General features: G+C 49.0%; 1 protein-coding gene across 1 annotated transcript in view; it reads left to right on the forward strand.

The window, feature by feature from the left end:
• Window positions 1-27,865, forward strand: part of LOC147618510 (nifU-like protein 4, mitochondrial) — a 94,226-nt gene that overhangs the window by 23,878 nt on the left and 42,483 nt on the right. Inside the window, exon 4 of the mRNA XM_086774965.1 lies at window positions 20,233-20,336. Coding sequence (XP_086631091.1) covers window positions 20,233-20,336 — 104 coding nt within the window. The remainder of the gene's footprint in view (window positions 1-20,232; window positions 20,337-27,865) is intronic.

Here is a 27,865-nt window from a genome sequence, read left to right on the forward strand (position 1 = left end):
TGTACTGGGATCCGCCACTCCCGGGGGATGGCCGCCTCAATGTCCTGCCTCATCAACTCTCTGCCCCTCATCCCGCTGAGTCTCCTCTCCTGAGCCTCTAGAGGCAGCTGCTGAAAACATATCCAGTCGTCTAGGGACTGGGCTGGGCCGGAACTCAACGGGCCCCACGACACGTGAGAACGCGATCCAACCATATGACCACTGGGAAGTCGGATCAAGGGGTTCCAGATCAATGGCTGCCTCAGGCGCTCCTCATCGGTGCCCGGGGGAGTCTGGAAGAGTGACGGCCTCAGATGCTCCCAGGCCCTCAGAAGGCTAGCTGCAAAACGCTCCTCGAAGCCAAGGCCCACTCCTCTGGATCGCTGCTCTGTAAAGATCCACCTGATGCTGGGGGTCCAGGGGCCGCTAAGAGGAGTGCGGCTGAGAATCCTGGAAACAAGAAACTCCTTCCACGGCTCAGCGCCTGGTAGGAGGCCACGAACCACCAACTTGCCAAGCAAAGCTCGGCTTTGGCAAATAGGATCAACAATGCCCAGGCCGCCTCTCTCCCTCGGCTAAGTGATCACAGCCCATGCCACCTTGGCCCTGGCGGGCCGCCCGTCGCCACCGGACCAAAGAAAGTTCCTGATGAGCCTCTGCACCTGGCCAATGCACGCCCGAGAGAAGGCCCAGCAAGAAGTGATGTACCACATGGTAGCAAGCAGAACCTGGTTGGCCACAACCACTCGGCCAGCCAGAGATAAACGAGCGGTACTCCAATACAGAAGCTTCTTCCGAATGCTCAGAAGAAGGGGGGCTATCTGCTGCTCCGGAGATATGTCAATGCCTACATAGCATCCCAAATAGCGCACTGTAGTGCCGGGGGGCAGCCACTGAAAACCATCAACTGGCCTCCAAGTCAAGGGGGGCACAGAATTGACCCACAACCCACACGACTTGTGCCAGTTGATCAAAGCGCCCGAAGCACTGCAAAACCTGTCCATGGCTGAGGCGAAGCGGCGGAGGTTCTCCTCCCCTCCCTGGAGATAGACAGCAGTGTCATCCGCAAACTCCGAGTCTAGGAGCTCCTCCTGATGGGGAGAAAACAGCAATGAGGGTTAGAGTTCATTCATGGGAGACATACACAGAGAAACAACAAGGGAGAGAGATGTGGGGATAAGTCAACTCATCAATGGCATGAGTGTGTGACTCCCCTATCACACATGTATATTGCACTAGTACACATAGTGCACTTAGTACATTAAAAGTACTAAGTGTACTATGTACTATAACTTATGGGCTTGTACACACTATAAGGGTGGGCATAACGCCTTTACCCCAACAACCTCCCACTTAAAGGCAAAGTGCCCTTAAATGAAGGAAAAAAAAATCAGCATGTACATGATAATATACAAGGCCATATCAAGGCTGAAACTGGCCTCATCCAATGCCCATCAAGTGTCTGCAATGAGCAAAACGCTCCGGAGGCAAACTCTTTGTCAACAGATCAGCCGGGTTGTCATCCGTGTGAATCTTAACAAGCTGAATTTGCTTGTTCTCTATCACCTCTCTGATGAAGTGATACTTCACATCCACATGCTTCGTCTTTGCATGAAAGACAGGGTTCTTTGCCAACTGGATGGCACTCTGACTGTCACAATGCAACAATGGAATATCCCCTGTATAGCCCAAATCAACCACTAACCGAGATAGCCATAATGCCTCCTTGCAAGCCTCTGTGGCTGCAATATACTCGGCCTCTGTAGTAGATAAGGCTGTGCACTTCTGCATCCTGGATATCCATGACACAGCACCTCCTGTGAATGTAAAGACATAACCGGTAGTAGACTTCCGGTTATCTGGATGACCGGCATAATCCGAATCCGTGTAACCATGCACTAATGCATCCTGTTTGCCAAAGCAAATGCACAAATCCTGTGTGCCCTTCAGGTATCTCATGACACCTTTCACTGCTTCCCAATGCTTCTTGCCAGGGTTGGCCATGTATCTAGAAACCACTCCCACTGCAAATGCAATGTCCGGCCTAGTAGCAACCATGGCATACATGAGACTGCCACAAGCTGAAGCATACGGAATCTTGGCCATATCAGCCCTGTCTCTATCTGACTGTGGGCTGTCCATAGCACTGAGTTTCACATATGGAGGCAAAGGAGTACTAGCCTTCTTCCCCCCGTCCATATTGAACCTCTGCAAGACTTTGCCAATGTATTCCTTCTGAGACAAATACAACACATGCTGATTTCTGTCCCGAAGTATCTGCATACCCAAGATGTGATTTGCATCACCCAGATCCTTCATATCAAAGGTCTCATGCAGCCTCTTCTTCAAGGCATCCATCTCTTTACGAGATTTCCCGGCAATCAACATATCATCAACATACAAGATGAGGATCAATAGACTGCCATCCAAAGCTTTCTTGGTGTACAAGCAGTGATCTATGTCACTTCTCCTGAATTTCTGTGATTTCATGAATGTATCAAATTTATGATACCATTCTCTTGGTGCCTGTTTGAGCCCATAAAGACTCTTTTTCAGCTTGCATACAAGCTTCTCCTTTCCACTTACTGCATAACCCTCTGGTTGCTGCATATATATCTCCTCATGGAGATCACCGTGAAGAAAAGCAGTCTTCACATCCATCTGAATCAAGTCCAGATCATCATGCGCAACCAAAGCCAACACAGCTCTAAGTGTGGTCATTTTGACCACTGGAGAGAAGATCTCCTCAAAGTCCACACCATATTCCTGCTTGAAGCCCTTAGCCACTAACCTGGCTTTGTATCTTGGCTTTGCATCTGGTGCAACTTTGAGCCTGTATACCCACTTGCATGGCAAAACCTTCTTGCCTGCAGGCAAAGGCACCAACTTCCAAGTTCCATTTTTATGCAGAGAATCCATCTCTGACTTCATGGCACGCTCCCATAGAGCTTTGTCTGCCCTCTGTAAAGCCTCCTTGTAACATGAGGGCTCCCCACAGTCAGTGAGCATCAAGTAGTCAACCCCTGGAACAAACCTGTCAGGGGCTCTGGAGGGTCTAGTGGACCTCCGTACCCAATGACCATCATTTGCAGGTTGCTGTCCAGCCTGCATATCACCCATTGGTGGCTCCTGTTCCATGCCATAAGGCTGAAATATCATGCCCGGTATCTCCTCCAACTGTGGTATATCCATAGGGATATCTTCTGCCATATCTGGCTGTCCATTTGGACCATTTTCAGCACCATTTAAGGGCTGGTTTTCCTGCTGTAATGGCTGATTTACAGCCCTTTGTTGTTGTCCATGATGTCCATCATCATCAAAGATGACTCTGCCAGGCTCCTGTTGCCTTGCAGGCTCTTATACATGCATGTTTCATCAAAAATGACATCATTGCTGCGTATGATCTTTCTATTCATGGGATCCCAAAGTCTATACCCCATTTCACCTCTGTCACCATATCCTAGGAATATGCATTTGTGAGACTTAGGATCAAGTTTGGTGCGCATTTCCCTGCGTATGTGCACGTACGCAACGCAACCAAACACTCTCAAGTGCTTGTATGACGGAGGCTTCCCTGTCCATACTTCTTCTGGCACTTTCCCACCAAGCCTCGTGTTAGGTGACCTGTTTATAAGGTGAACGGCTGTCATAACAGCTTCAGCCCAAAAACCATGAGGTAATGCAGCATGTGACAACATAGAACGGACCTTCTCCTGAATGGTCCTGTTCATCCTCTCTGCTGTCCCGTTTTGTGGAGGATCATAAGGAATAGAGAGCTCCCTCTTGATGCCTTTAGCATCACAAAAGTCCTGAAACTGTTTGGACATATACTCTCCACCATTGTCGGAACGCAAAGCCTTCAGTGTTTTGCCAGTTTGATTCTCAACAAGAGCAACAAACTTCTCAAACACTGAGAATGTATCACTCTTCAAACGAAGAGGATAAACCCACACCTTGCGTGTGGCATCATCTATAAAAGACACAAAGTATTTTGCCCCTCCCAAAGAAAGCTGAGGCATCTCACATACATCTGTATGCACAAGCTCTAACTGAGCATCTTTCTGTCCAAGAGCTTTCTTGTGGGGGCACTGTAGTTGCCTACCATATATACAATGCTCACAAAACTGAAAACTTGAAAACTTTAGAGAAGGCAAGTAACCCAAACGAGACAATTGCTCCATTCCCTTGACACTCATGTGTCCCAACCGGCCATGCCACATAGAGATTTCCGGCAGCTCGGTTGCATTTACATTAGCATGGTGACAAACACCTGCATGCATAAAGTAAAGAGTGTCCACCTTAGAGCCTCTGGCAACAACCAGTGAGCCCTTACTAATTTTCCACTTTCCACTACCAAATGTGGTAACATAATCAGCATCATCAAGCTGTCCAGTAGAAAGCAGATTCTTCTTGATCTCAGGCACATGCCTGACATCATGGAGCATAAGCTGTGAGCCATCTGAAAATACAAGCCTCACATCACCTCTGCCAAGAATCTTGCATGCATGGTTATCACCCAAATAAACCACTCCTTCATTGCCAGCAGTATACCTGACAAACAAGTCTCTGCAACCTGTGACATGAAAGGAGGCACCTGAATCAATGATCCATGAGTGCATACCATGACCACCTGTAAGAAGTGAATGGGCATCAAGTGAAGAAGTAAATAGGACCTCATCCTCACTGCCACCTGCATGTGACACATTGATTTCTTCAATCTTGACTCCACTTTTGCCCTTTGGCTTTACATCTTTGGCTTCATCTTTCTCTTTGTCTTTGCCTTTTCCCTTTTCCTTTTGATCATTTTTCCATTTGTAGCATTGCTTTTTGATGTGTCCCTTCTTGCCACAATAATGGCATTCCAAATCCTTTTTGGAGCGAGACTTGCTCCTTCCCCTTTCTTGGCTTTTCCCCCTTTGCTGGGATCTCCCACGTGCATTCATTGCATTGGACTTTCCAAGAGAGTTGTTTTTCCTGTTCATCTCTTCTTGAAGAAGAGCACCCTCAACATCTGCATATGACAGCATAGCATTCGAATTGCTAGTGGCTGTCCTGAATGTGTCCCAACTCTCTGGCAAAGTGCATAACAAAAAAGTGGCTTTGAACTCATCGTCCATTGCCAACTTTTGATTAATGACCTGGCTGACAATACCATTAAACTCATTTAGATGGGCTGTCATAGACGCCCCTTCCTTCATCTGAAGGCCTATGAGTTTCTTCAACCAATACACTTTGCTTGAGGCACTTTGTTGGGCATACAAGTCCTGCAATCTCTGCCACATTCCCCAAGCTGTCTTCTCTTCACGAATGCTGAAAAGTAATGAGTCTGACACAGACAACATGATAGTAGATCTTGCCAGCTCATCCATATCTTCCCACTCTTCAGCAGTAAGAGAAGCGGGCATTACACCCCTTTCTTTAATAGGCTTGTGCTGCTTTTTCTGGAGCAACACATTGTAGCACTGGGTTTGCCAAATATCATAATTATGCGAGCCTTCAAGCTTCTTGATGTGAAGCAATGAAGAGCTCTCACCTGTGGTTGCCATAGCAAAATGCAACCTGTAAATGCCTGACTCCCTGAAAATGTGCAAACACTGCACCAAAAGCACACAAAGTGCTCACAGTTGTTCTCCCAAGCTTTATCTCCCACTGCGGAAGCACAAATGCAACTTTTCTCCCACTTTTTGTGATGAAAACACCAAATACTGGTTGCTGCAGATTTTGGACAGCACTTTAAATGTGCTCTGTTGCCCTTCCAAAGTATTGTACAACAGTACCAATTGCTCACAAATGATGTACCAAATTTGTACCGGCAAGTTCAGTAGCTGAAATTGAACCTTTTGGTCACTCAAAACAGTGTACAGCCATGCCAAAAACATGCACAAAGCTGTGCCAAATCTGTACCAACAGGTACAATAGCAATAAATGCTCTCCTGGCTGTCCAAATGAGTGAAAATCAGACTTTTACAGTCCCGAACACTGCATACAACAGTCCCGAACAGAAATTGGGCAAAAGCCCCTTGACTGCAAGCTGATTTTTGAGGATTCAAGGCATAAATGTCTTGCCTGTTGCTTTGCCAAGCTCAACAAGCATACAAACTTGAAAAGCCCCTTGATTTAAGATCAATTTCTGATCATACATGGTACATTGACGCACATGAAGGCATCCAGAGTGTTCACGATGCTTCCCCCTGGCCACATATACATCAAATACATGAAAGCCCCTTGATTTACAGGCACATTGAGTGCTTGTAAGGCATCAACACATTATCCACAGCATCAAATGCGATTGCCTGCATGCAAATCTACCAAATCGGCACAAAAGCCCCTTGATTTGCACTGCAATCTGCTGCAATTTTGCCCAAATGTGCAATTTTTCACATCATACAGCATGTATGAGTGCTTAATTGCACAATTACATCAAAAGCCCCAAATTTCGACATCCAATTTCCTGCAAATTGAACCTGATTGTGACCAATGTCACCCAATTTTGCCAATTTTGCTCAAAAATTGAGCAATTGGGCACCTGTACCTGCTCAATTGTTGATTGTACTTGCTCAATTGCAAATCCCAAAAAAAAATTGAGGAAAATACCTTGTAATTTTCTGATTTTTCTTTTTGTTGCAGGAAAATTGTGTTTGATGAATTTTTGCTGCTGTTGTGCAGAAATGGGCAATATGATCCAGGAAAGGGGTTGATGCTGATGCTGATGCTGCTGCAGAAAGCTATGACGGCATCACAAGGGTCCATTCAGCATCGGCTGCCTTCGTCAGACTGAAACATCCGGTGCTCTCACTGTAGACATACACCGTTGTCTGCTGAGAGGAAGAAACTGTCTCTGCCATCACTGAGCTTTCCCGCTTTGGACTCACGTTGCTGCTTTGTGAGAGAGAAGGGCCTTCTTCCACAAAGCCATCGCTGGGCTGCTGTGCGCTTCGCTCGGCTAGTGCCAAGCTACAAGACGGGTGGTGGAGGGTCGTGCTGGACCTACTATCGTCCCCCCGTTGCTTTGCCCGTCGATTCTCCACACGTCCGCTGGAATGATCAGCGCCACGCCGCCCACCTTCACCTCCTCTACGCCCACGTAGTAGAACGTCTCCGCAAATGGGTTCTGTTGATGGACGTCTTCGCTTAGCGCCTTACGCTACGAATCTAGCGCTACTTCGCTCGTGTGCCTTCGCCTAGCTGTCGCCGACTCAAGTAGCCAGCCGAATCGCCTAGCGCCTACACGCCTGAAGTCAATCGCTTGCTGCTTTGGCTTTGCTTCGCAGTGCGCCTTCTACACGTTTGAAGTCGACGTGCTGCTTGCAACAACCAAGGTTAGCCAACTGCAGGTTTTCCTCCTGTAGCCTTCGCTTCAGACACCTCCAGTGCAGGGCAGCAAAAAAAAAATTGAAGGCTCTAGGGAGAAGGAAGAGGATCAAAACAGCAACCTATGCTCTGATACCAGTTGATGGGGAGAAAACAGCAATTAGGGTTAGAGTTCATTCATGGGAGACATACACAGAGAAACAACAAGGTCAACTCATCAATGGCATGAGTGTGTGACTCCCCTATCACACATGTATATTGCACTAGTACACATAGTGCACTTAGTACATTAAAAGTACTAAGTGTACTATGTACTATAACTTATGGGCTTGTACACACTATAAGGGTGGGCATAACGCCTTTACCCCAACACCTCCGAGGTGCGGATGGGGAGCTGGAGGCCCCGCAAACCTGTATCCTGTGCCGTCAAAAAAGTGCTCATGGCCTCCGCCACAAAAAGAAAAAGAAAGGGCACCAAGGGGCACCCCTGCCGCACCGAGCGCAAGAGCTGGAACCTCTCTCCGCGCACGCCTTGTATCAGCACCTGGCTATGAGCCGATGTGTAGAGTGCAGAGACCCCACGGATCCACTGAGGGGGGAAGCCCATCCTCTCCATAGTGCCTTCCAAGAAGGCCCAGTCCACCCGATCATATGCCTTCTCGAAGTCGAGAAGGAGCATTGCCAGATCCTCCTGCCGAAATCTAGCCAAAGCCGTAGCCTCCCAGAAAGAGAGGATGTTATCCAGGATGCTCCTATCCTGGATGAAGCCTGTCTGCGTGGAGTGGATGATGTCCGGAAGGTGAGGCTGAAGCCGCCTGCTGATCGCCTTAGCTAGGACCTTGTAGGCCGTGCCTAGCAAGGTGATCGGTCTCCACTGTCTAATCTCTAGTCTGTCTCCTCCCTCTTTGGGGATCAAGTGAATCAACCCCTCTGCCATGCTGTCCGGCATGTCTCCCGACTCCATAATCTCCTGGAATGCCAATCTGAAACCCCTATGCAAGAGACCTCAGTACCTCTGGAAGAAAGCCACTGAGAGACCGTCCTCTCCTGGGCATTTGCCCCGAGGAAGTGCCTGAAGGGCCTCCTCCAGTTCCGTATCCGAGAAGGGGGAGAGAAGGGAGTGCTGCAAATGGGCCGGCACAACCGGTCTCGTGAAGCTCCAGACTGCCTCCCGAGCCTCTCTCACCCTATCATCTGCTGGCTCAGCAGAGAGCAGATCCCTGTAAAAATCTGTGGCTATCGCCCGAACCCTGGGGGGATCCACCACTACCTGGCCATCAGCCTGCCGAAGACGCCTGAGACCCTCTCGTCTGAAGCGAGGCCCTGTCGCCTCAAAGAAATCTCGAGTCACTCTGTCTCCAGCCTCTGTCCAAAAAGAAGCCCGAGCATGGAATCGGAACTCCACCCTCCTCTCCTCGATGGACCTGATCTCTGTGCGAGCTAACTCCATCTGCTCTGAAATCCAAGGGCTCGTAGGATCCCTCTCCTGGAGTCTCTGAAGGGAAGCTAGACTCCTCCGCAGGCTTCTCTCCTGCTCTCTGAAAGCCTCCAGACGGTCCAGGGCAGCCTGTCTGAGCATCCTACTGATCTCCTGCAAACCCCTGGCAAGATCGCTGGCTGCCGATCCTCTCCTGAACTGCAGCTCCTGCCAGACCTGCTCAACTCTGGTCGCAATCTCGGGCTCCTCTATGAGACAATCTGGAATCCGGACGCTCTGGCCTCGTTGTCCTCTCGCAGGGTCCTCGATCTGGAGAAGCACTGGAAAGTGGTTTGAAAACGAGGAGCCTGCAAGTATGCCCACATTGCCACCTCTATCACAAGCCCACTCATCAATGTAAAACCTGTCGATGCGGGAAAGGTTAACTCCTGTGGCCCGTCTATCCGAGCGCGAGAAAGATAAACTCCCCTGCAACCTGCCAAACTCCGAGAGAGTCCACGGATCCTGGCCTCTCACCTGCAGCACTAGTTCCTCCTAGGCAGCGAGCTCCGGCCCATGAATGGTCTCCTGGCTGCCCCCCATCCTGTCCTCTGCATGCTCCAGCATGTTGCAATCCCCCCCTAGGCACCAATGGTCTGCCATGGGGAGGGACTGCCTAATGGTGCTCCAGAACTCGGCTCTCCCGGTCGCCCCATTAGGGGCGTAGAAGTTGAGGAAGCCAATGCGGTCTTCCCCAACCCGAAGGATGATCCACTGCGCTCGACCTTGGACGAGAGTGCCAGAATCCACAACCTCGGATAGAAGCTGCTCGTTGACTGAGATGCATACTCCACCCTGGTTCCCCTGGGAGCCATATGCCGGTGACCAAAAAGTGTGACTCCTGCCTGGCAAGATCTTCCCGCAAGTGCGGGTACGCCCGGCAGAAAGGTGGTGTTCCTGGATGAAAAGGATATCTATGGGTCCTCCAACGAGAGCCCTCTGGATCTCCTCGCGAAGTCTGCCCCGACCAATGTAGTAGCGATGTCCACCAAGACCCTGGATGTTCCATGAGAGGATCCTCATGGATGAGCTATGGCAAGTGAAGCAGCCGCCATTGGCTCACCCCTCTCAGCCGGCCCGGATGATCTGCCCTCCACTCTGTGAGTCTTGGGCGCCGGCTTGGAGGGAGAATAGTCACTGTCTGTCCGGGTGCGGAGTCTCTCCAAAAAGAGGGTGACCTGTCTCTGTGTCCAGCCCCACTCCGCCTTCGCCCTGTCCAGGGCATAGGCGTGAGACCAATCCTCTACATATATGTATCTAAAGGTAGGCTGCACCCTCGGGGCGGCATGGAGGAGAATCAGTAGCACCGCCTCAACTGAGGTGTGGACCGGATCCGCCCGCCAATCTCCTATACCAAACAAGCTCATGCGGGCTGAGTGTAATCGGGTCTGCAATAGGTCCATGAGCCCCAAGTCACTGAAGTGGTGAGAAAACTCCAGTATCTGATCACGCAAAACTTCCTCTACAGAGTTGCAATCCCATGCTGTGTCTGGAGCAACACTGAGAGGAAAGGAGAAGGCCACCATGCTGCTCACCACTGAAGGAGAACGAGAGGGATGGCACACCACGCAAACTCGCAAGGGCGCGACCAGTGTCTCGAACGGGCCAGCATCCAGCTGGAGACACCTGAAAAAACCGTAATCCACTGGGAGCCCCATCACTCGCGGGGCCCCCCCAGGGGAGGCTGGAGAGAACTCTGTGGCGGGCGAAGCTAGGATCGCCATCTCCACCGGCCCGGAGTGGCGGTTGAACAGCCGCTGGACTGAACTCTGGCCTACCCAGCTGCGCTGCCCCGGGGCAGTGGGCGGTCTGGCGGAGTATCCTGGAGAGGCCGAGGGAGGGATGGTGGCTCGCGGAGAGGAGGGGGGAGAGCGAGGAGAGGATGGAGAGGCATCTGCCAGAGGATAGGTGTCAGGGGGGGCCGCCGGGGGAGGCGGGAGGGGGGGGCTGGGGGGGGAGAGGGGGGGTGGAAGGAGTGCTCTCTGAGTGAGGGGAAGAGGAGCCGGGGGTCGCAGAGTGCGGACCGGGATCCTCAGGAATCTGCTCCATGGAGGGGGCGGGGCCCCCCGCGGGGGGAGGCGGGAGCGGGGTACGTGGGGGGCTCCACCGGCGGCCTCAACGGGCACTGAGTCTGAATCCTCGTCCATCGGGGTGGGACCTGCTGGCCGCCTATCCCTGACTGGAGCATAAGTGCGGGTAGGTGCCTGGACGCCAGCCGGAGTCGCCTGTCCGCCAGCCTGTGCTGCCTGCTGGCGTCTGCGACGGTCCCTGTGGGCCGGGCGTTTCCGCCGGCGAACCTCCTGCCATCCGCCAGCCTCCTGGGTCTGCGCGGCATCCTCCGCTGGGGCCTGCTCGTCAGATGATGGCGCCTGCTGAGACGAGCCAGGGATGTCCGGTCTCTGAGGTGGATGGCCACCCCTCGGGTCTCCTGAAGGGGGTCCAGAGGCGGCAGAGCGTGAAGGATGAACCCCCTTGCGGGGATAGGCGCGTGCGAGGTGGCCCATCTCCCGACAGCTGTAGCACTGGCCGGGGAGGCCCGAATACTCCACGCGCTGTATCAGATGTCCTCCAGAAAGACAAGGGAGGAGGATCGTCTTCGGGAGGGACTCCGGTGACGGAACCACAACACGAATGGCCGGGATTCCTGCTGCCCGAGCTATCACTAAAGCCGCTGTCTGAGGCGTCTCCACCACCTGTCCGAACGCCTTGCCAATGGATGACAAAAGGGGCAAGTACTCCGTGTGGAGTCCAGGAAAGCAGATAGTGATGGGGAAACTTGTCGCGCCTGCTAGCGGGTCAGAAGCGGGGTCGAAACCGTGAGTCCATCGCGCCAGGAACACCCGGGATGAGCGGAGGGCAATGGGGCTCCGAGCCAGCACCATCTGAGCTGCCTGGGGGGACTCGAAATCCACCTGGTAGTAGCCACGTCCCAAAAAATCGACGCTGACGATCTTGGCAGGCACGCCAACGAGGCTGCCTTGCAGAAGGTCGCGAAGCTCTCTCCGCATCGGACGGCTACCCACTATCTTGCAGACCAAGGAGGAGGCCTCAAGAGCGGATACTGTGGAAACAAACAACTGATGATCTGCAGCTGTGAACTGCAGATGGAGACCGGAATCGGCAGGGGTAGTCGGAGCGGCTTCCATGGAGTCCTCCAGAGGGAAAAGGCCAGAAACCGGGGTCACCAACGGGAGGGACACAACCCTACGAGGAAACGGAGAGGCGGAAGGTTATAGGATAGCGGGGGCGGAGCCGCCGGGGGGGGGGGGGGGGGGGGGGCTGAGGCGGGGGAGCTAGCGGTGGAGGGAGGGGTGAGACGGAAGGGGAGGCGAGGGAGAAGGCGGGGGGGAAGAGCGCGCAGCGGGGGGGGGGGGGGGGGTAGAGATGGCGGGGGAGAGAAGCGAGGCGGAGGAGAAGGCGGGGGGGTAGAGATGGTGGGGGAAGGAAGCGAGGAAGGAGGCGGGGGGGGGGGGGGGGGAGATGGCGGGGGAGGAAACGAGGAAGGAGGCGGAGGAGGAGAAGGCGGGGGGGGGGGGGAGAGATGGCGGGGGAGGATGCGAGGAAGAAGGCGGGGGGAGAGATGGCGAGGAAGGATGCGAGGAAGAAGGCGGGGGAGAGATGGCGAGGAAGGATGCGAGGAAGGAGGCGGGGGAGAGGGCGGAGGAGAAGGCGGGAGACAGGCGGGGGGGAGAGGGGGGGGCGCGACGGTGAGAAGCAGCGGGAGGGGGGAGGAGGCGGAGCTCGCAGGAGCAGATCCCGTGTTCGTACTTCTACGGTGATCGTCTTTTACGATAGAAGTGAACGAGAACCATATGCTCTGATACCAATGTAATTTGGTTGAACACAATGCTAATTAGTACACTTAAATACACAAAGATTTGATGGGCATATGCTCAATACAAGAAGTAATTTGCTGAATTGACAAGAGACACACAATGAGCCAGAACGGCCGGTCCCTCCCTTAAATAAAGTATATAGATCTTGGGAGAATTAAGTACGTAGTGTCATGGGCATTTCTGACCAGATTTCCATACCAATGCATATGAATACAGTATTGCAAACAAGTGGTTGTCGGTGTAGACTTGCAACTCACACTATCCTCTCAAGTGCCCATGTTCCTTACCATCTGCTCTCTATTGTTCCACCAACACATGGTAGCAACAATATGCAAGAGAGCATGTAGGACAAGAGAACACTACACAGGGTATGTGATCTTATAATCCGGTTCCTCCTGTCAGAATATGCAGCGGAGATGATGACCAAATCTGGGAACACAAGAGCAAAAACGCAGGCAGAAAAACAGCACAAGAGAGAGACAGATGTAGGCGTGTAACTCTGCTCTATATACACAAGAAGATCCCGAGGAATGATACAAATGAGGTATGGGGGCTGAGGACCTATATATACCTCCCTAGAGGGCAGTCGGCCAGCATAAGGAAAAGCCCACGACTGATAAAAAGGTCCACGACTGCATAAATGCAGTCGGCCAGCAATCTGGTGCCCACGACTGATGAAAACCAGTCGGCCAGCAGCAGGAGTGCCCACGACTGATCAACACCCAGTCGGCCAGCACTGTACTGCTCTTGGCACCCTCTGGCAGCCCTCCCAAGCCTCAGAAAAAATGGGAAAAATAGGGGAAAAATACGGAGAGTGGGGAAAAATGGGAAAACACCTCATAAGGGCGGGCACACCCACAACAAAGGCCTTGGTGTATAAATCTAGACAGGAGATGACTTCTAACACCCCCTCTCAGCTCCTGGCTGTGAGACCAACCACTGGGAGCTGGGGTGCCGCCTGAGCAAGTCCCGAGAGAGCGACTTCGTGAAGAGGTCCACCGTACTGTCCTCCGTCAAACAGAACTCCAGCAAGATGTCATCAGCAACGATCTGTTCACGAACAAAGTGCCTCGGGATGACCATGGGTTCCTCCAGTGGAAGCCCAAACCTGCAATGCAACCTCCTCCTGCTCTGGAAAACTGCTCCTGGGCCTGAAGTAGATCCCCTCGTGTCCGGATCTCCTCCCCAAACCGAGTCACTCCAACCGCGGAGTCGGACTCCATCCAACAATCCCCCTCCTGTGTACAAGAGTCCATGATCCTTCGCATGCTGCAGAAACCACAGGAAACGCAATCCTGCCTCACAAAGAGACATCTGCAACCAAGAGCTCAACTGCCTCATCAGGAAGCTCCCTTCCAATCCGGTGTCCATCAACCAGATCAATGAACCATACAGCTTCTGAGTCACAGAGACATCACACTGCTCACAAGGATCAACACCTGTTACGGTGCACAAACAAGTCCTGGAAACCTGATGAAACCTGTCAACCACCCCCTCTGAATCCGGAACCACAAAGCCTGGAGAAACCACCTCCTTCTGCAAGTAAGCACCTGCCACGTGCCTGGCTTTCCGAAAGGTCCCCGTGGAAAGAACATCCTCAACTACTGGAAGTTCTATGTCCCGAACACGACGAGACATCAGAGCATAAGTGACCTGTTCAGCTTCCTCTGACTCACGAACACAAGAACTACCAACATCAGTACTGGAAAGTTCCTGCCAACTGCTGCCATCTACTGGCAAGCTATCCACCACCTGGTCTCGGAAAGCTCGCACCTGCAGCGTATCCACACTTGAGTAGCCATTACCAGACTGCCACTCATCACAAACCTGAGGACCTGGGAGAGAGAGTGCTGAAAGCCTGTAAACTCCATTCTCCACTCCACCTTCCCAAACCACTTGGCCTGTTGCTTTGTCTCGGAGAGCAACAAAATGCTCATCAAACTCCACCCGTACGCCAGTCTTGCAAACCTGATGCACTGACAACAGATGAAAACCAAGTGCCGGAACATACAACACCCGGGAGGAATGCTTCCCCCCTCTGCCATCGGGAACTATCTCCATCCTGCCCTCACTGTGAACTGGGATAGTGGACGTCTCCCCAGTAAGAATATGACCAGAAACCTTGCAGAGATCCTGTAAACCGGAACGGGAAGGAGTCATGTGCCTGGAAGCACCACTATCGAGAATCCACTCCCGAGTATCCGTTGCGGAGAGTCCTCCAATCTCCTCCCTGCCTGAAGAAAATGAAACATTGGTGTCCATCACCTCCAGGTGCACAAAAGCCGGAGTCTTCATGATTGCTGCTGAGGAGTCTTCACCCTTCTCGGTCTTCCGCTTGGGACACTGCCTCGAGTAGTGGCCTTTCTCGCCACAATCATTACAGGTCCTCTCTGCCTTTAGCTTCTCGCGGTCAGCGTCGGACTTCTTCTCAGAAGACTTCTCCGATGAAGCCTTCCCTTTGCTCGAGTTACGGCCTTTCGACCGTTGGCCAGTTAAGGCCTCCGAACCTCCACCCTGAGGAGGGTTCGTGAATCGTTCCTCCTGGTCCAGGACCATGGGCACAAGCTCCTCCCACGTGATGGTGCTGAGCCTGCCACTGGTAATCAACGACGAGTAAAATGCTGAGTACGAAGAGGGCAAATGTGACAGCAACGTTATGGCCATGTCCTCTGACGATATCTCCTTCCCAGCCTGAAGAACTTCCTGCTGAAGAGCCTGTAGCTTGTTAATATGCTCCCGCATCGTCAACGACTTTGCAGGGCTCATAACCCGCATCTGTACTTCCAAGGAAATCCTCTTCATGGGCGATACCCTGTTGTAAAGTGAGGCCAAATGCTGCCATATACCTCTGGCCAGCATCATATGCTTTACATGATTAATTACCTGTGGTGTGCAGTTGAGGAAAATAAACGAACGGACCCTGGCGTTGACGCGATCCCACATCTGCGTCTGGGCCTCCCGGTCCTTTCGGGTTGACGGTAACTCCCCTTCCTCTACTTCCGGCCGTGGAATACCAACAACGACGAAATCGGCGAGGTCGTAAGACTCCAGAACGGATTCCATCATCACCTTCCATATGCCGTAGTTGCTCCCGTCCAACTGACGGTCCACCGGGAACGTGGGGAGTGTCCGGATCTTCACATGTCTCTCGGCCATCTCAAACAGATCTGCAATAGCGGGGATGTACTCTGAAAAGGGTGGGTGGGTGGGAACAAAGAAGAACTGATACCTGCAAGTGGCTGTCCAGCAAATCAGCCCGCCTTCCTCTTGCTTCTCCTCTTCCCGAACAGCCCAAAACAGTCCACCAATCAGAAACCTGTTGCTCCCCCTCTTGCTCAGAAAAACGCCCAAGATCTCCTAGAGCCTAGGGCTCTGATACCATGCCAGAATATGTAGCGGAGATGATGACCAAATCTGGGAACACAAGAGCAAAAACGCAGGCAGAAAAACAGCACAAGAGAGAGACAGATGTAGGCATGTAACTCTGCTCTATATACACAAGAAGATCCCGAGGAATGATACAAATGAGGTATGGGGGCTGAGGACCTATATATACCTCCCTAGAGGGCAGTCGGCCAGCATAAGGAAAAGCCCACGACTGATAAAAAGGTCCACGACTGCATAAATGCAGTCGGCCAGCAATCTGGTGCCCACGACTGATGAAAACCAGTCGGCCAGCAGCAGGAGTGCCCACGACTGATCAACACCCAGTCGGCCAGCACTGTACTGCTCTTGGCACCCTCTGGCAGCCCTCCCAAGCCTCAGAAAAAATGGGAAAAATAGGAGAAAAATACGGAGAGTGGGGAAAAATGGGAAAACACCTCATAAGGGCGGGCACACCCACAACAAAGGCCTTGGTGTATAAATCTAGACAGGAGATGACTTCTAACACCTCCCTCCTGCTACTTGTTTCATATTTAAGCATAAAAGCTTACCAATTGCAAGTAGAGTCGATGACAACGGAAGTCTTTGCGATGGAAGTGCTTGGAGTGCTGAAATCTTCCATTTGTCGCAATTCTTCACGACAAAAGTCTTTAAGAGGATGAAGGGAACACTGGGAAAGCTTCCCCTATGATTCAACTTGAGAAAGGAAGGCTGAAATTAGGGTTTTCAGCAAAAAGACCAGAAATTACAGCAAGAAAGAGAGCTGTTTTGCTGAATTTCAGTCATTGGGAGTGTGTGGGAGAGTTATTAGCACTCGGAAACACTCTTGGAAGCTTGGAAAACACCTTAGCAAGCTTGGATATGGAGTTGGGAAGGAGAAAGTGCAGAAAATACAGCCCAAAAGTCCTCATGAAGGAGGTGCCTTCTTCTAGAGAGAGGAAAGAGTGAGGTGGTGAGTTGTCCACTCTAGGTGGCAGGTAGATGCTTTGTGGAGCAAACTAGAAAGGTGGTTACTCCCTTTGTACAAAGGGGATAAGGTCTGTGCGGTGGACATTGGGTTTTGTCCACCTCGGGACATCAGTGTGTGTGAACATCGAGTTGGTCATAATTTATAAGTGAGTTTTGTTCGCCCAAAACCTAATGAAGTGTGTACACACTCACTTATAAATTAGTGTTAACTCCTAAGGCTAGGTTTATGACCAATACTTACCACCTATCACATGCCACATAACCATGTGAGTAGACAGTTTCACACGCACGATTCATGGGCGGGCGTCTCCTTACCCGGATCTACACATTGGTCAAGCAAGCATGAAAACAACATGCAATTTCAATTGCTAGCAAGCACATAAAGATGCTATGCAATGCAGCATTGGTATGGACAATCCCCGTTTACGAGACTATACCAAAATAGACGTGCTCCAGGCAAGTACACGAGATACTAGAGCCAATGGAACACCATTCCACCAGGCATTTCCGAGCATGTACACAGAGGCACAAGTCCCAACAGAAAGCCAAGTCCACAGTATCACATGAGTGGCATCAATCCCCGGTATATACAACTGCCATGGACACTAGTCCAATGTACATACATGATGAGAAAGCACGGGTGGACCAGTTTAGTGGCCAAATGGTGACAGGCTCCAATCCCACGAACCATGCTAGTTAGCATTGGTATATCACCAACGCCTGCTTGTTAAGGCCTTTGGCATGATCGTCCGTGATCCATCGAATCCAATCATGTTCTCGATGGTAAGCTTGGTCCATCACATACCACAGAGCGAAGCACTCTTTGTGAACAATAATAACCCAAGTCTCAAGTCGTAGTGTGAGGCTTCGGCTCCATAATCATAATACAATTCAAGAAAATAGAATTTGCATAAATGTTTGAGGCTTTCTTATATAGCGGCTACTGTTGCTATAAATAACTATCTAGTCATAAATAGTCAGTATACTTGGTCTCATTAACCATGAGCCTTAGTCGCATGTATTAGCCTACTTCCTCTAATCCTAGGGCTCCCCTAGCCTTGTTAGATTACACCACTAATCCTAAAGATTAGTACTAGATATGTAACGTCCTTCCCCTCCTCAGATGTTTACACTCGTGGAAACAAAATCTGTCTAAGAAAGAAAACTGGGAAACCTATGTTGTAAACTAGCAATTGGCTCCCAAGTCGAAGATATTTCCAGTCTTGGAAGTAAACAAGGGAAACTTAAACCACATGTGACAACTAAATCCGTAATCTGGTTACCATTCATGCACTTTCCACTCAAAACTCTGCCATAGTAACTGATTAAATCTGCATCCACTATCCCTACAACTATCTTAGGAAAACTAAAAACATACCAACTCGAAGAAGAGTTGTGACGAACACAACAATTCCTCAATTGAGTTCCTTGAGGAATCGGAGAATCTAACATCACAGAGACAATTGTCTTAGCCAATTAAATTACCTACCTTGTCAGGATTGGGTAATTCCTCGTACCCAAGGTGTTACGTCTCCAGGCTAACCAGGGTTAAAACCATCAGGTTAGGTTAACCATAGGCTATAGCCTATGGGTGAGGCATCTTAAGCAGTCACCAGAAACGAGAAACGGGAACGGAAATGTTCGAGTAATGGAAATGGGGAAACGAGTTTTTAGGGGTGGAAACAGCCGTTTCCTATGACAATATCACTTGGGGAACGAGAAACGGCCATGGAAACGGATGGGGTCTTGAAACGAAGAAACGCATTTCTAGGGACTGAAACAGCCGTTTCTTGTGACTATGATCTTAAGTGGGGGTAAGTAGCTATTATAAGACGTGTGCTGTATTTGTCTCCTAGTTTATAGGAGGCCTATATAAATGACTTTATGGGTCAGTTTGAGAGAGAGCTCTGAGACCTAGACTCGAGGCCTTGAGACTACTCCATGCTTACATCTGATGGGTGTGTTCTGGTGGTATGGGACGCCAGGGACTTTGCGCGTGGAACCATGTCTTGTGCTCGGGGTGTGAGATCTTGCTTTGACTTTTGACAGCCGTACCGATAAACATCTTGTTTCATAAGAAAAGACGGGATAACTTCTCCAATGTCGGGCCCTCACGACGGTGCGTAGAAACGAGAACATCATGTGCCTCATGTAGAAGCACTTGGCGGAAATCACAACCCTTGATGACACAAAGTCGATCCTTGTAGTACAACTACCCATCTCAAATGGTGTATTTTGAAGCAATGCTATGCACGTATTTGCTCCAAGGTTCCTTGAAATCCGGGTCGTCGGCATACATTGCCTTCATTGGCATGAAATAGACTGTAGGCTTATATAGAATCTATTACATGAGTCCCAAATAGGAATTTTACTAGAAGTAGACATGACTCTTCTTTAGAAGGTTACAAAGAATTAGAGACGTTCTCATTTTATTTGAACTTTACAAATTGTTGCTTGTTTTACAGTGGATTTTCATAAGTACACCACCAAAAATTACTTTACAATGGGGATTTCAATATGTCATTGCCCTAGATTTCCATAGCACACTTCTGCGCTAGTGTTGAGTTGTATGCTAACAAAGCCCACTGCCAAAATTGTAACAAAGGATAAGAATCTTGATGAGAAAGTAGAGACTTTGTTTGGTGCTTTTAGTTGTTTAGGTTCTCTACCCCTTGAGTTATGGTCTTCTCATATGTATTAAAGTTAGCTTTGTTGCTATCCTTGTCTAGGATTGTTCATATCATGTCATGCCCTTGTGGAGATCTACGTGTTCCGTGATGAAGTCTTGGCGTGGCACATGTTACTTTGGAATTGAAAGAGACATAAGTAGTTGTGGAGTTTCACACCTATCAAACTTTTCTTTTGGCATATGATACAAGAAGCCACACAATCATGGGTCTCTTTTTTGGCCATAGAATTTCTTTATTAATGTGCACACCTTTTTCTTCTATCCACGGGAAAAAGTTTATTGGAACCCTCACAAAGCGTTTGCATGTGGATGTCCACTTTGCATCTTCTAGATGTAAGTATACGCTGTGTCTTGTTTTTTGAAGTTTAATGTTTTGCATGATTTAATAGTTATAGGGTTGTTAATTGCTTGATTGAACCTTACCATGTTTTATGTCTAAGTGCAGAGAGCCTAATTATAAGTGCATTGTATTTTAGGATGATGATTGCATGATTTTATAGTTATAGGGTTGCTAATTGCTTGATTGAACCTTACCATGTTTTATGTCTAAGTGCAGAGAGCCTAATTATAAGTGCATTGTATTTTAGGATGATGATGAGACTGTTGCAATGATTAAGGAGTTAATAGAGACACGGATACGACCTGCAGTGCAAGATGATGGTGGTGATATCGAATATTATGGTTTTGATGCGTATGTGACATTCCGTTTTGACCATTTCAACTATCATAAATGCACTAACAAAGCTTTGTTGTGTAAGCATGAAGTTTAGTCTATTCATGTCATTCCTTTTTGTCCAATTCAACTGTCAAGCTTTGTTGTGTAAGGATGAAGGTTAGTCTATTCATGTGATTGGTGAAATTCTTACTTGGTTTAAGTGTAACCTTAGAATGCTGAAGCATCCATCGTAAATAAGAAATAATCTAGATATGCAATGTAAAGTGCGATTCCTTAGAAGAGGTAGGTGTAGCTTTAGAGACGAGCTGACTAAAAGAGTGGCACCAAAGTGCAACTGCTCTCCCCACTAGAGACCAACCACAATCGGAAAAACAAATGCACAAACTTATATCACTTAACCTTAATAAATAATGAACAACATAAGTATCCACAAATCTGAAAATGACAATGCACAACTTGACACCACCACTGGGGCCGGAAAGGGCCGACCCCCCTTCAATACAATATGTATTTCTTGGAGTATTTGATGATTACAAGTTTCAAGGGCTTATAAGCCAGACGACTCCATACATGGAGTGAATACAAATGAATCAAATGCTGTAGATGTTATCGGTGATGAAACCATTTGTTGATGAAGACCATGTCACAGGTAGTCTCCCACCTTCACTGGGCTAGGCACCCACACTACACTGGTCTTCCGGAACCATGCACCAACAGGCATGCCCGTACTAACACTTGGTAGGGTGATTCAACATGGAGAGAAGAAAACCTGGTACTCCAAATGAAAGCTTTGCTCCCAAATTCCTAGGCCCACTAACCTTCAGTGGCTCTTAAAACTTGAGAGCATGGTCAGGGCAAGCACAGGGACATAGGATCTCACAAAACCCAGGAGGTAGCTCTCTTGGCAATGCATTGGCAAAACATTCTCTATATGCATTAAGAAAATTCAGCCTATCTTGAGTCAATACATCCACATTCACATTACTTTGTTCAATCTTATCATGAACAAAAACCAAGTACGCGAAAGACTCTTTTTCATTGCCTTAATAATCTGGATGTGTGACACAATTGGGATGGAATCCCCTCTTTGCTAGCATCAATGACATGCATGTAGCCTTTATGTATAAAAGTGATCCTGTTTGTTTTATACTCTTTGCGGGGCTCAAGCCTATGATGCCGCGGCATACACATCACATCCATTCAGAGGAGCAATCAAGAAGTGCTCATGATCCAGATAACCTTGTATGTGTATGCGCAACTTCCCAATAAGAGGAGTAACTTGCACCTCTTTGCCAACAAAAGCGGCCTCCGCCTCAATAAGGGATCCCATGTCCCCAATCTCTATGTCCAAGGCGACTGCCATCTGTGTAGAGATGAAGTTATCCGTTTCACAATCTCTATGTCCAAGGCGACTCCCATGTCCCCAATCTCTATGTCCAAGGCGACTGCCATCTGTGTAGAGATGAAGTTATCCGTTGCACAATCATCAAACATAAACAAGGCGGGCTGATCCTTGATTTGTCCCTCTGTTTGCGAGCATGCTCAGTGCTACCTTGCACATCGGGAACGCCATGCACATTGACCTTAGGTTACTTGTCCTCTTGCTTTTGCTTGCGGGTTGGGCATTGCTTAAACATGTGCTCTTTGCTACCACATGAAAAAGCATTTTTCCTCTTTCGCATATTGCTCCCTTTGCTCGGGAGTAGAGCCAAACTTGTTCTTCTTTGGCCCATTGTCCTTAGATGAGGTATTTTCTACTTTACCTCCCTTTTAGGCTTCTCAAAAGTTCTTTTAGGTGGCTGTCCACCTTTTTGCAGGTTTGGGACAGCTCTCTCTTTGCTCTTGGAACCCTTATTATCTTGCTTAATTTTAAGCACCAGTTGCTCCGTAGCAAAAGTAGATGCTATGAGCTGTTGAAGGGTGTGTTTCGGGTGCAATTCGATGCCCAAATGGTAGGCTAGTTGCAACTCGGAGCGAAACTTCCTTTTCTTCTCATCTTCGGAGAGATGCATAAAGGGAGTTACTTCAAGCAAGACCTTCCAAAACTTGTTCACATATTGTTGCAGGTTTTCATTATCTTTCTGCTCAAGTCTATCTGTGTGAGAGTCTGCTCCGCATTTGGAGGCAAAAATTGGGCATAAAATTTGTCCTTGAACTCTTTCCAATTACAAATGGGATCTTTGGTGGTCCTTTCGATGATCCACCAATGTGGGACTGTCCCCTTCAGGAACATGCTTGCATGGCAGACTTTGGACTTCTCGGTGAAGTCCTTATCACTGAAAGTAATGTCAAATTGTGCCACAAATGCTAGCACCTTAGATGCATCATACTCCCCATGAAAGGCATCAATCTTAACAGACTTATCACTTGCCTTAAACTCCTTGAGCTTTTTGGCATGTGACTCATGTTCTTTTCTCTTCCTCTTCCTCTTATCCAACATCATAGCCCTCTCTAACCAAACGTGTTTCACGAGGTACGGTGGCATGTGCTTTATGAACCTGTGGCCCGGATGCACGTGACCTCCCTGAGTGATGCAATGTCTCACCATGAGACAACTCAATGGGCAAAGTTTTTCGGCTTGCATGCCGACCACTCTCACTATGAAATACATGCTTTGAATCCACTAGGCCATCATGCCTTCCACTGGCTCCAACATGCACATATATGTTTCCTCCGTTCCCATGTGGAGTAGATGCATGGCGAGAAGTGACTGAGACCTCTTCCTTGTGCACATAAGATCTCAACCGTTGAGATGCTGGGTCACCATGCTTCAAACGAGGTGGATTCTTGAACAGTAACTCCCCATCCTCTCTGTCACCATTTGGTCGATGTCACCATTTGGTCCATCTCCATTTCTGGAGCCACTTCTATGGGACTGTCACTCCATAGAGCGGCCAGATTTGTGTCATGTTCACATGGGGCCTGGCCAGTGTCCCATGTGAAAGGACCAGTCTTTTGGTGTCACATGGACGGGAGCCAGATTAGTGCCACCCATAGACTTGTGGATGGTGATGGCCTTTGCATTGGCAAGGTATATGAGGGACTAGATAAGATGGAGCACATTAGGGAGATTGAGGCAAATTCTGACAGGTGAGAACACTCTCTAGAGATTGGTGCCAGATCAGACTCAGAGAACCATCGAAACTCAGTTGGGCTTCTACAGGAACAAAATGGGTCTATTTTCATATGTAGATGCCTTGACAAATACGTTTGTAGTTGGATTAGCTTTATGGTGGGAGGATTATGGAGCTGACACCCTGGAGTTATAGCGGTTGGCCATTCGCATTCTTAGCCAGGGAACCAGTTCCTCTCCTTGTGAGCGTTTGTGGAGCTCATTTGGTCACATAGCGTCAAAGAAGAGAAATCGCCTTGGCATAGCAAAGGGGAATGATCTAGTGTCTTTGTTAATGCAAACTTGTGTTTGCTTAACAAGGTTGCTGGGGAGTTCATGGAGGAGCACTTCATTGGCTTTAGGTCTCATAGCGATGACGACTCAGTTGGTAGTCCCAGAAAAGATGTAGGCATATACTCACTTATGGTAGTGCTACGTGTGAACATGGCTTAACCAAGGGCACTTTTTTCCATGTGGGTTTTTCCCTTGGATATCAAGTGTGAAAGGACATTCTATCCATATAACTTTTGTACTTCTATATTATATGGATGTGACTCACATGCAAGGGTTGACTTGCATTTTGTGATCACCACACATTTTCTCTCTCTCTCTCTCTCTCTCTCTCTTCTGTGTGAGCTTCTTCTCCCTGCATCTAACCCTAATCTGTAGGAAGCATTGCTCTGTGTGAGTGTGTGAGTCCCCTCACAAGTGGTATCAGAGCTGGGTTGTAGCCCTCTGGAGGTTCAATTTCCAGCGCCTAGCTTTCGGCGACCTCTTAGATTCCATCGCTTGCAAAGTTCGTCATGGGTTTCGTCTGTCGCCCCGCTCTCCGGCTGTCAAGTCCCCAAAGGATCACCTCGTAGAATGCTCGTGACACGAGACTCGAAACCTGCAAAACAAAGCCAAGCAACATGAAGGGGGTGCAGGCCTGACTCACCTTCCAACCTTGACAGCCGTGGGCAAAACCCACAAGTCTTGGCTGTCCCCACCGAGCCACGAGTTGAGCTAACTAGCTGGACGTACCGACCAATCTCTACCTCGTGATGTCCCATACCGCCACGAAGCTACCCTCGCGGGCCTCGAGACTGCTGCCAGCCTCGGCTCCCTGTAAAGTATTGCCACTCCTCCAGATCCTCCGGTACCTCCCACTGTGCGTTGAGGGCGGAAAACTGATTCCCATCTATAACCCCGGACGTCAGGAAGCCTCTTGTTTGTGCACTGATGGGTCTCCGTATACATAGCAATATCACTATGTCTGAAAGTATCCTCAAAGTATCCTGCATCTGTTCTAAGGGCCCCGTTGCAATTCCACACCGTGAATCGCAAGGTCTCATAGGCCGTGCACCGTCAAGCGGGCCTCCTCTCCGTAATGATGACTCGGCCATCTCTGTATACCGCCCATTTCCCCTCTTTCCTTGCCTCAAGCACGCGCGGCATGTGTTCCTTCCGGTGTGCTATCTGTGCCGGTGTAAGGTCCTCATCCAAATAAATCTTTTCCCCCTTAAGGGCCATCCTTTTGGAGAGGAGGGCCTTCTTCTTCTCCAAGTCACCAAACCTGATGATCAATATGTTCGCCCTGGTTTCATCTCTGCCTACTCTCCATGCTTCGGTAATGGGTACATCAGTGGCTCCAATTTTTGTTGCAAGAGCTTTTGCATCCTCTTGGGGATTTCCCTTATCTTTCCACCCAACTACACGTACATGTAAGGCACGTGCCCGTCTCTTGGCTTCCTCTTCCAATGTAGCATTCATCACCTCTACTTTATTGACTGGTGTATCCTTCTGTTTTTTTACTACTACAATCCATGGGTTGACTTCCTCAATTTGTCTCTTTGTGGCATTGGCAATTTCAGCCCATGAATGCATTTCCTTCTCACCTGCAGCCACTTTTGCCTTACATGATTCCAAAGTGTTTTGCATTTCTGTGATGTCTTTTTCGTGGTCAGCCATACATGTGCCTTCATGCGATGCAACTGTTGTGCCAATCTCTCGAAGCATGTCATCCTTCCATTTTTGCATCTCTTTTTTCATTTCTGTGTGCATCAAGGCTTGGGCTAATTCCATCTCAACCCCTACTTGGGCTTGCATTTCTCCCTTCAATTGGACTTGAGAGAGAGAGAGAGAGAGAGAGAGAGAGAGAGAGAGAGAGAGAGAGAGAGAGAGAAATGAAATGAAATGAAATGAAATGTTATATTAACGTCTTCAAAAGGCCATAATGACCTATGAGACCAAAAGTTACATCATGGTGGATCTGATACAATGTCTGGATAAAAAACCCCAGAAAATGAAAAATAAAGATGATACTACTGGCACCTAGAAAATGAAACTGGAACTGGAAGGTACACTATGTTGAGAGAGAGAGAGTTATATTAACGTCCACGGGAGGCCGAATCCGACCTATGGGACAGATTAGGTACATCCATTTACATTCCACTCTGGGTATCGATGCCAAAGAGGCATAAAACTGAAAAAAAATAACTCAAAATGAACTCTTAAGACTCTTAAGAGTTTAAGTTACAATGGGTTCTATTGCATCTAGTTCGAAATTGAGGTTCAAAATAAAAATAGCTATATTTCATCCATGGATGGATTTGCTCTTGAGGGGGGTGGGGTACGGAATTCTTTAATGATTGCTTGTCCTCCTCTGTATACTGCCCATTTGCCATTCTTTCTTGCTTCTTTAACTTTATTCAGCTCTGCCGATTTGTTCTTGAGTTGTAGCGGGGTGAGTTCATCAGCTATCCATACCTTTGTCCCTTGGAGAGACCTTGTTTGCTTCATCACTGCTATTTTCTCATTGTTGTGCATATAGGAGACTTTTGCCTGTGTACCCTTTACGATAATAGAGATAGGGTCTCCTAAGTCCACGAAGGGGACTACTTTGCTCAGTTGTGCTGTAAGTACATCTGTATCTAATATGTAGTCTTCTCGAAGCTCTTGAGCTATGTCTTCCCTATCCCAGCCTTGAGGAAGACCACCGACTCTGATTACCTTTTTGTTACTTTCCATTCGTTCCTTTTCTTTGACCGCTGATATGACTTCTTTAACAAAATCTTGTGAGTTAACTGAATTTAACTTTGAAACATGGTTTATCGTTTCTGTTTGTAGTGTTGTAGGTATGGGTCCTTCTCGTGCTTCCTCTTGCTTCGTCTTCATGGCTTGCACTTGCACTTTCAGTTCGTTGATTTGTTCATCTTTCTTGATAGTCTCGTGTTTCAGTGCTGCTAATTCTCCCTGGAGTTTCTTCAATTCTTGCATGAGGTAGGCTTCCCATGGTGTCGGCTTGCTCACGGGTGGAGGAATGGGCGGTAATCGTGAAGCGGTGACTGAGGCAAAAGACTTCTTACTTTCCATGTGTTGCTGCTGATAAAGGAGAGGGCTGTTGGTGGAACGAGTCCCCCCTCAAGGGTACCCTCTCCCCTTTGGGGGAGACTCAGAAAATGCGACCTACAAGATGCTCAGCTACAGGTGCAGGGGAGAGTTATGTTGCTGCCTTGGGGGTGGGTGGGGAAATGCAGGCGGGCGAAATGCAGGCAGAGAGAGAGAGAGAGAGAGAGAGAGAGAGAGAGAGAGAAGCGAAGAGAGAGAAGGCGGGTGGGAAGAGAGAAGCGAAGAGAAAGGGGCGCAGAGGTACAGGCGGGCGAAATGCAGGCAGAGAGAGAGAGAAGCGAAGAGAAAGGGGGCGAAGAGAGAGAAGGCGGGTGGGAAGAGAGAAGAGAAGAGAAAGGGGCGCAGAGGTACAAGAGAGCGAGAGTATTGCTGGTTAACGTCTTCAGAAGGCCAAAATGACCTATGAGACCAAAAAGGTTACAACAATTGGTGAATCTGACACAATGTCTGTGTAAGAAAAGCTAAAAACAACTAAACAACTAACTAAAACTGAAACAACTATGAGGAAAAGTACGGTACTAGGAGCTCTTAATGGATAACATTTGGGAGGAAAACTCCAACAACAAAGGTAAGCATCATACACATCACTATCCAAAGATGTCTCTCATCGGTCGATGGCGGATATCCTCAATGTCCTCCATGGTGAGTACTCTGACTGGACGTCTCCCATGCCGTGCTAGTATGGTCCTGATCCTCTGTTGTAGTCTCCGTCGATGTCGAGATGGGTCTCTCATCTTGGGGCGCCTGGACCGCCCCAGCTCTATAGCCCGATCAATCAGTGTACCTTTGGTGCGGCTATACTCTGGGGCTATCTGCAATGCCTGCGGGCCTGACTGCTCAATCTCTGGTCGAAAGAAATGTGTAATCTGCCTCTGTAGGTGTCTCTCCCTCTCTGATCCCCTCCCTCTCAAGAGACCATCTCTATGTCTACGAAGCTCCAGCAAATATAATCCGAGGCATCTCTGATCCTGGTATCTCATGACTCTAGAAAGTGGTCCGAAACCCTCTCTAAACAGGCAATGAAAACGGCCTCGTATCTCAT

This window comes from Cibotium barometz, chromosome 35, assembly GCF_041138505.1.
Source record: "Cibotium barometz isolate CiBa-2024 chromosome 35, ASM4113850v1, whole genome shotgun sequence".
In the NCBI taxonomy this organism is placed as follows: domain Eukaryota; kingdom Viridiplantae; phylum Streptophyta; class Polypodiopsida; order Cyatheales; family Cibotiaceae; genus Cibotium; species Cibotium barometz.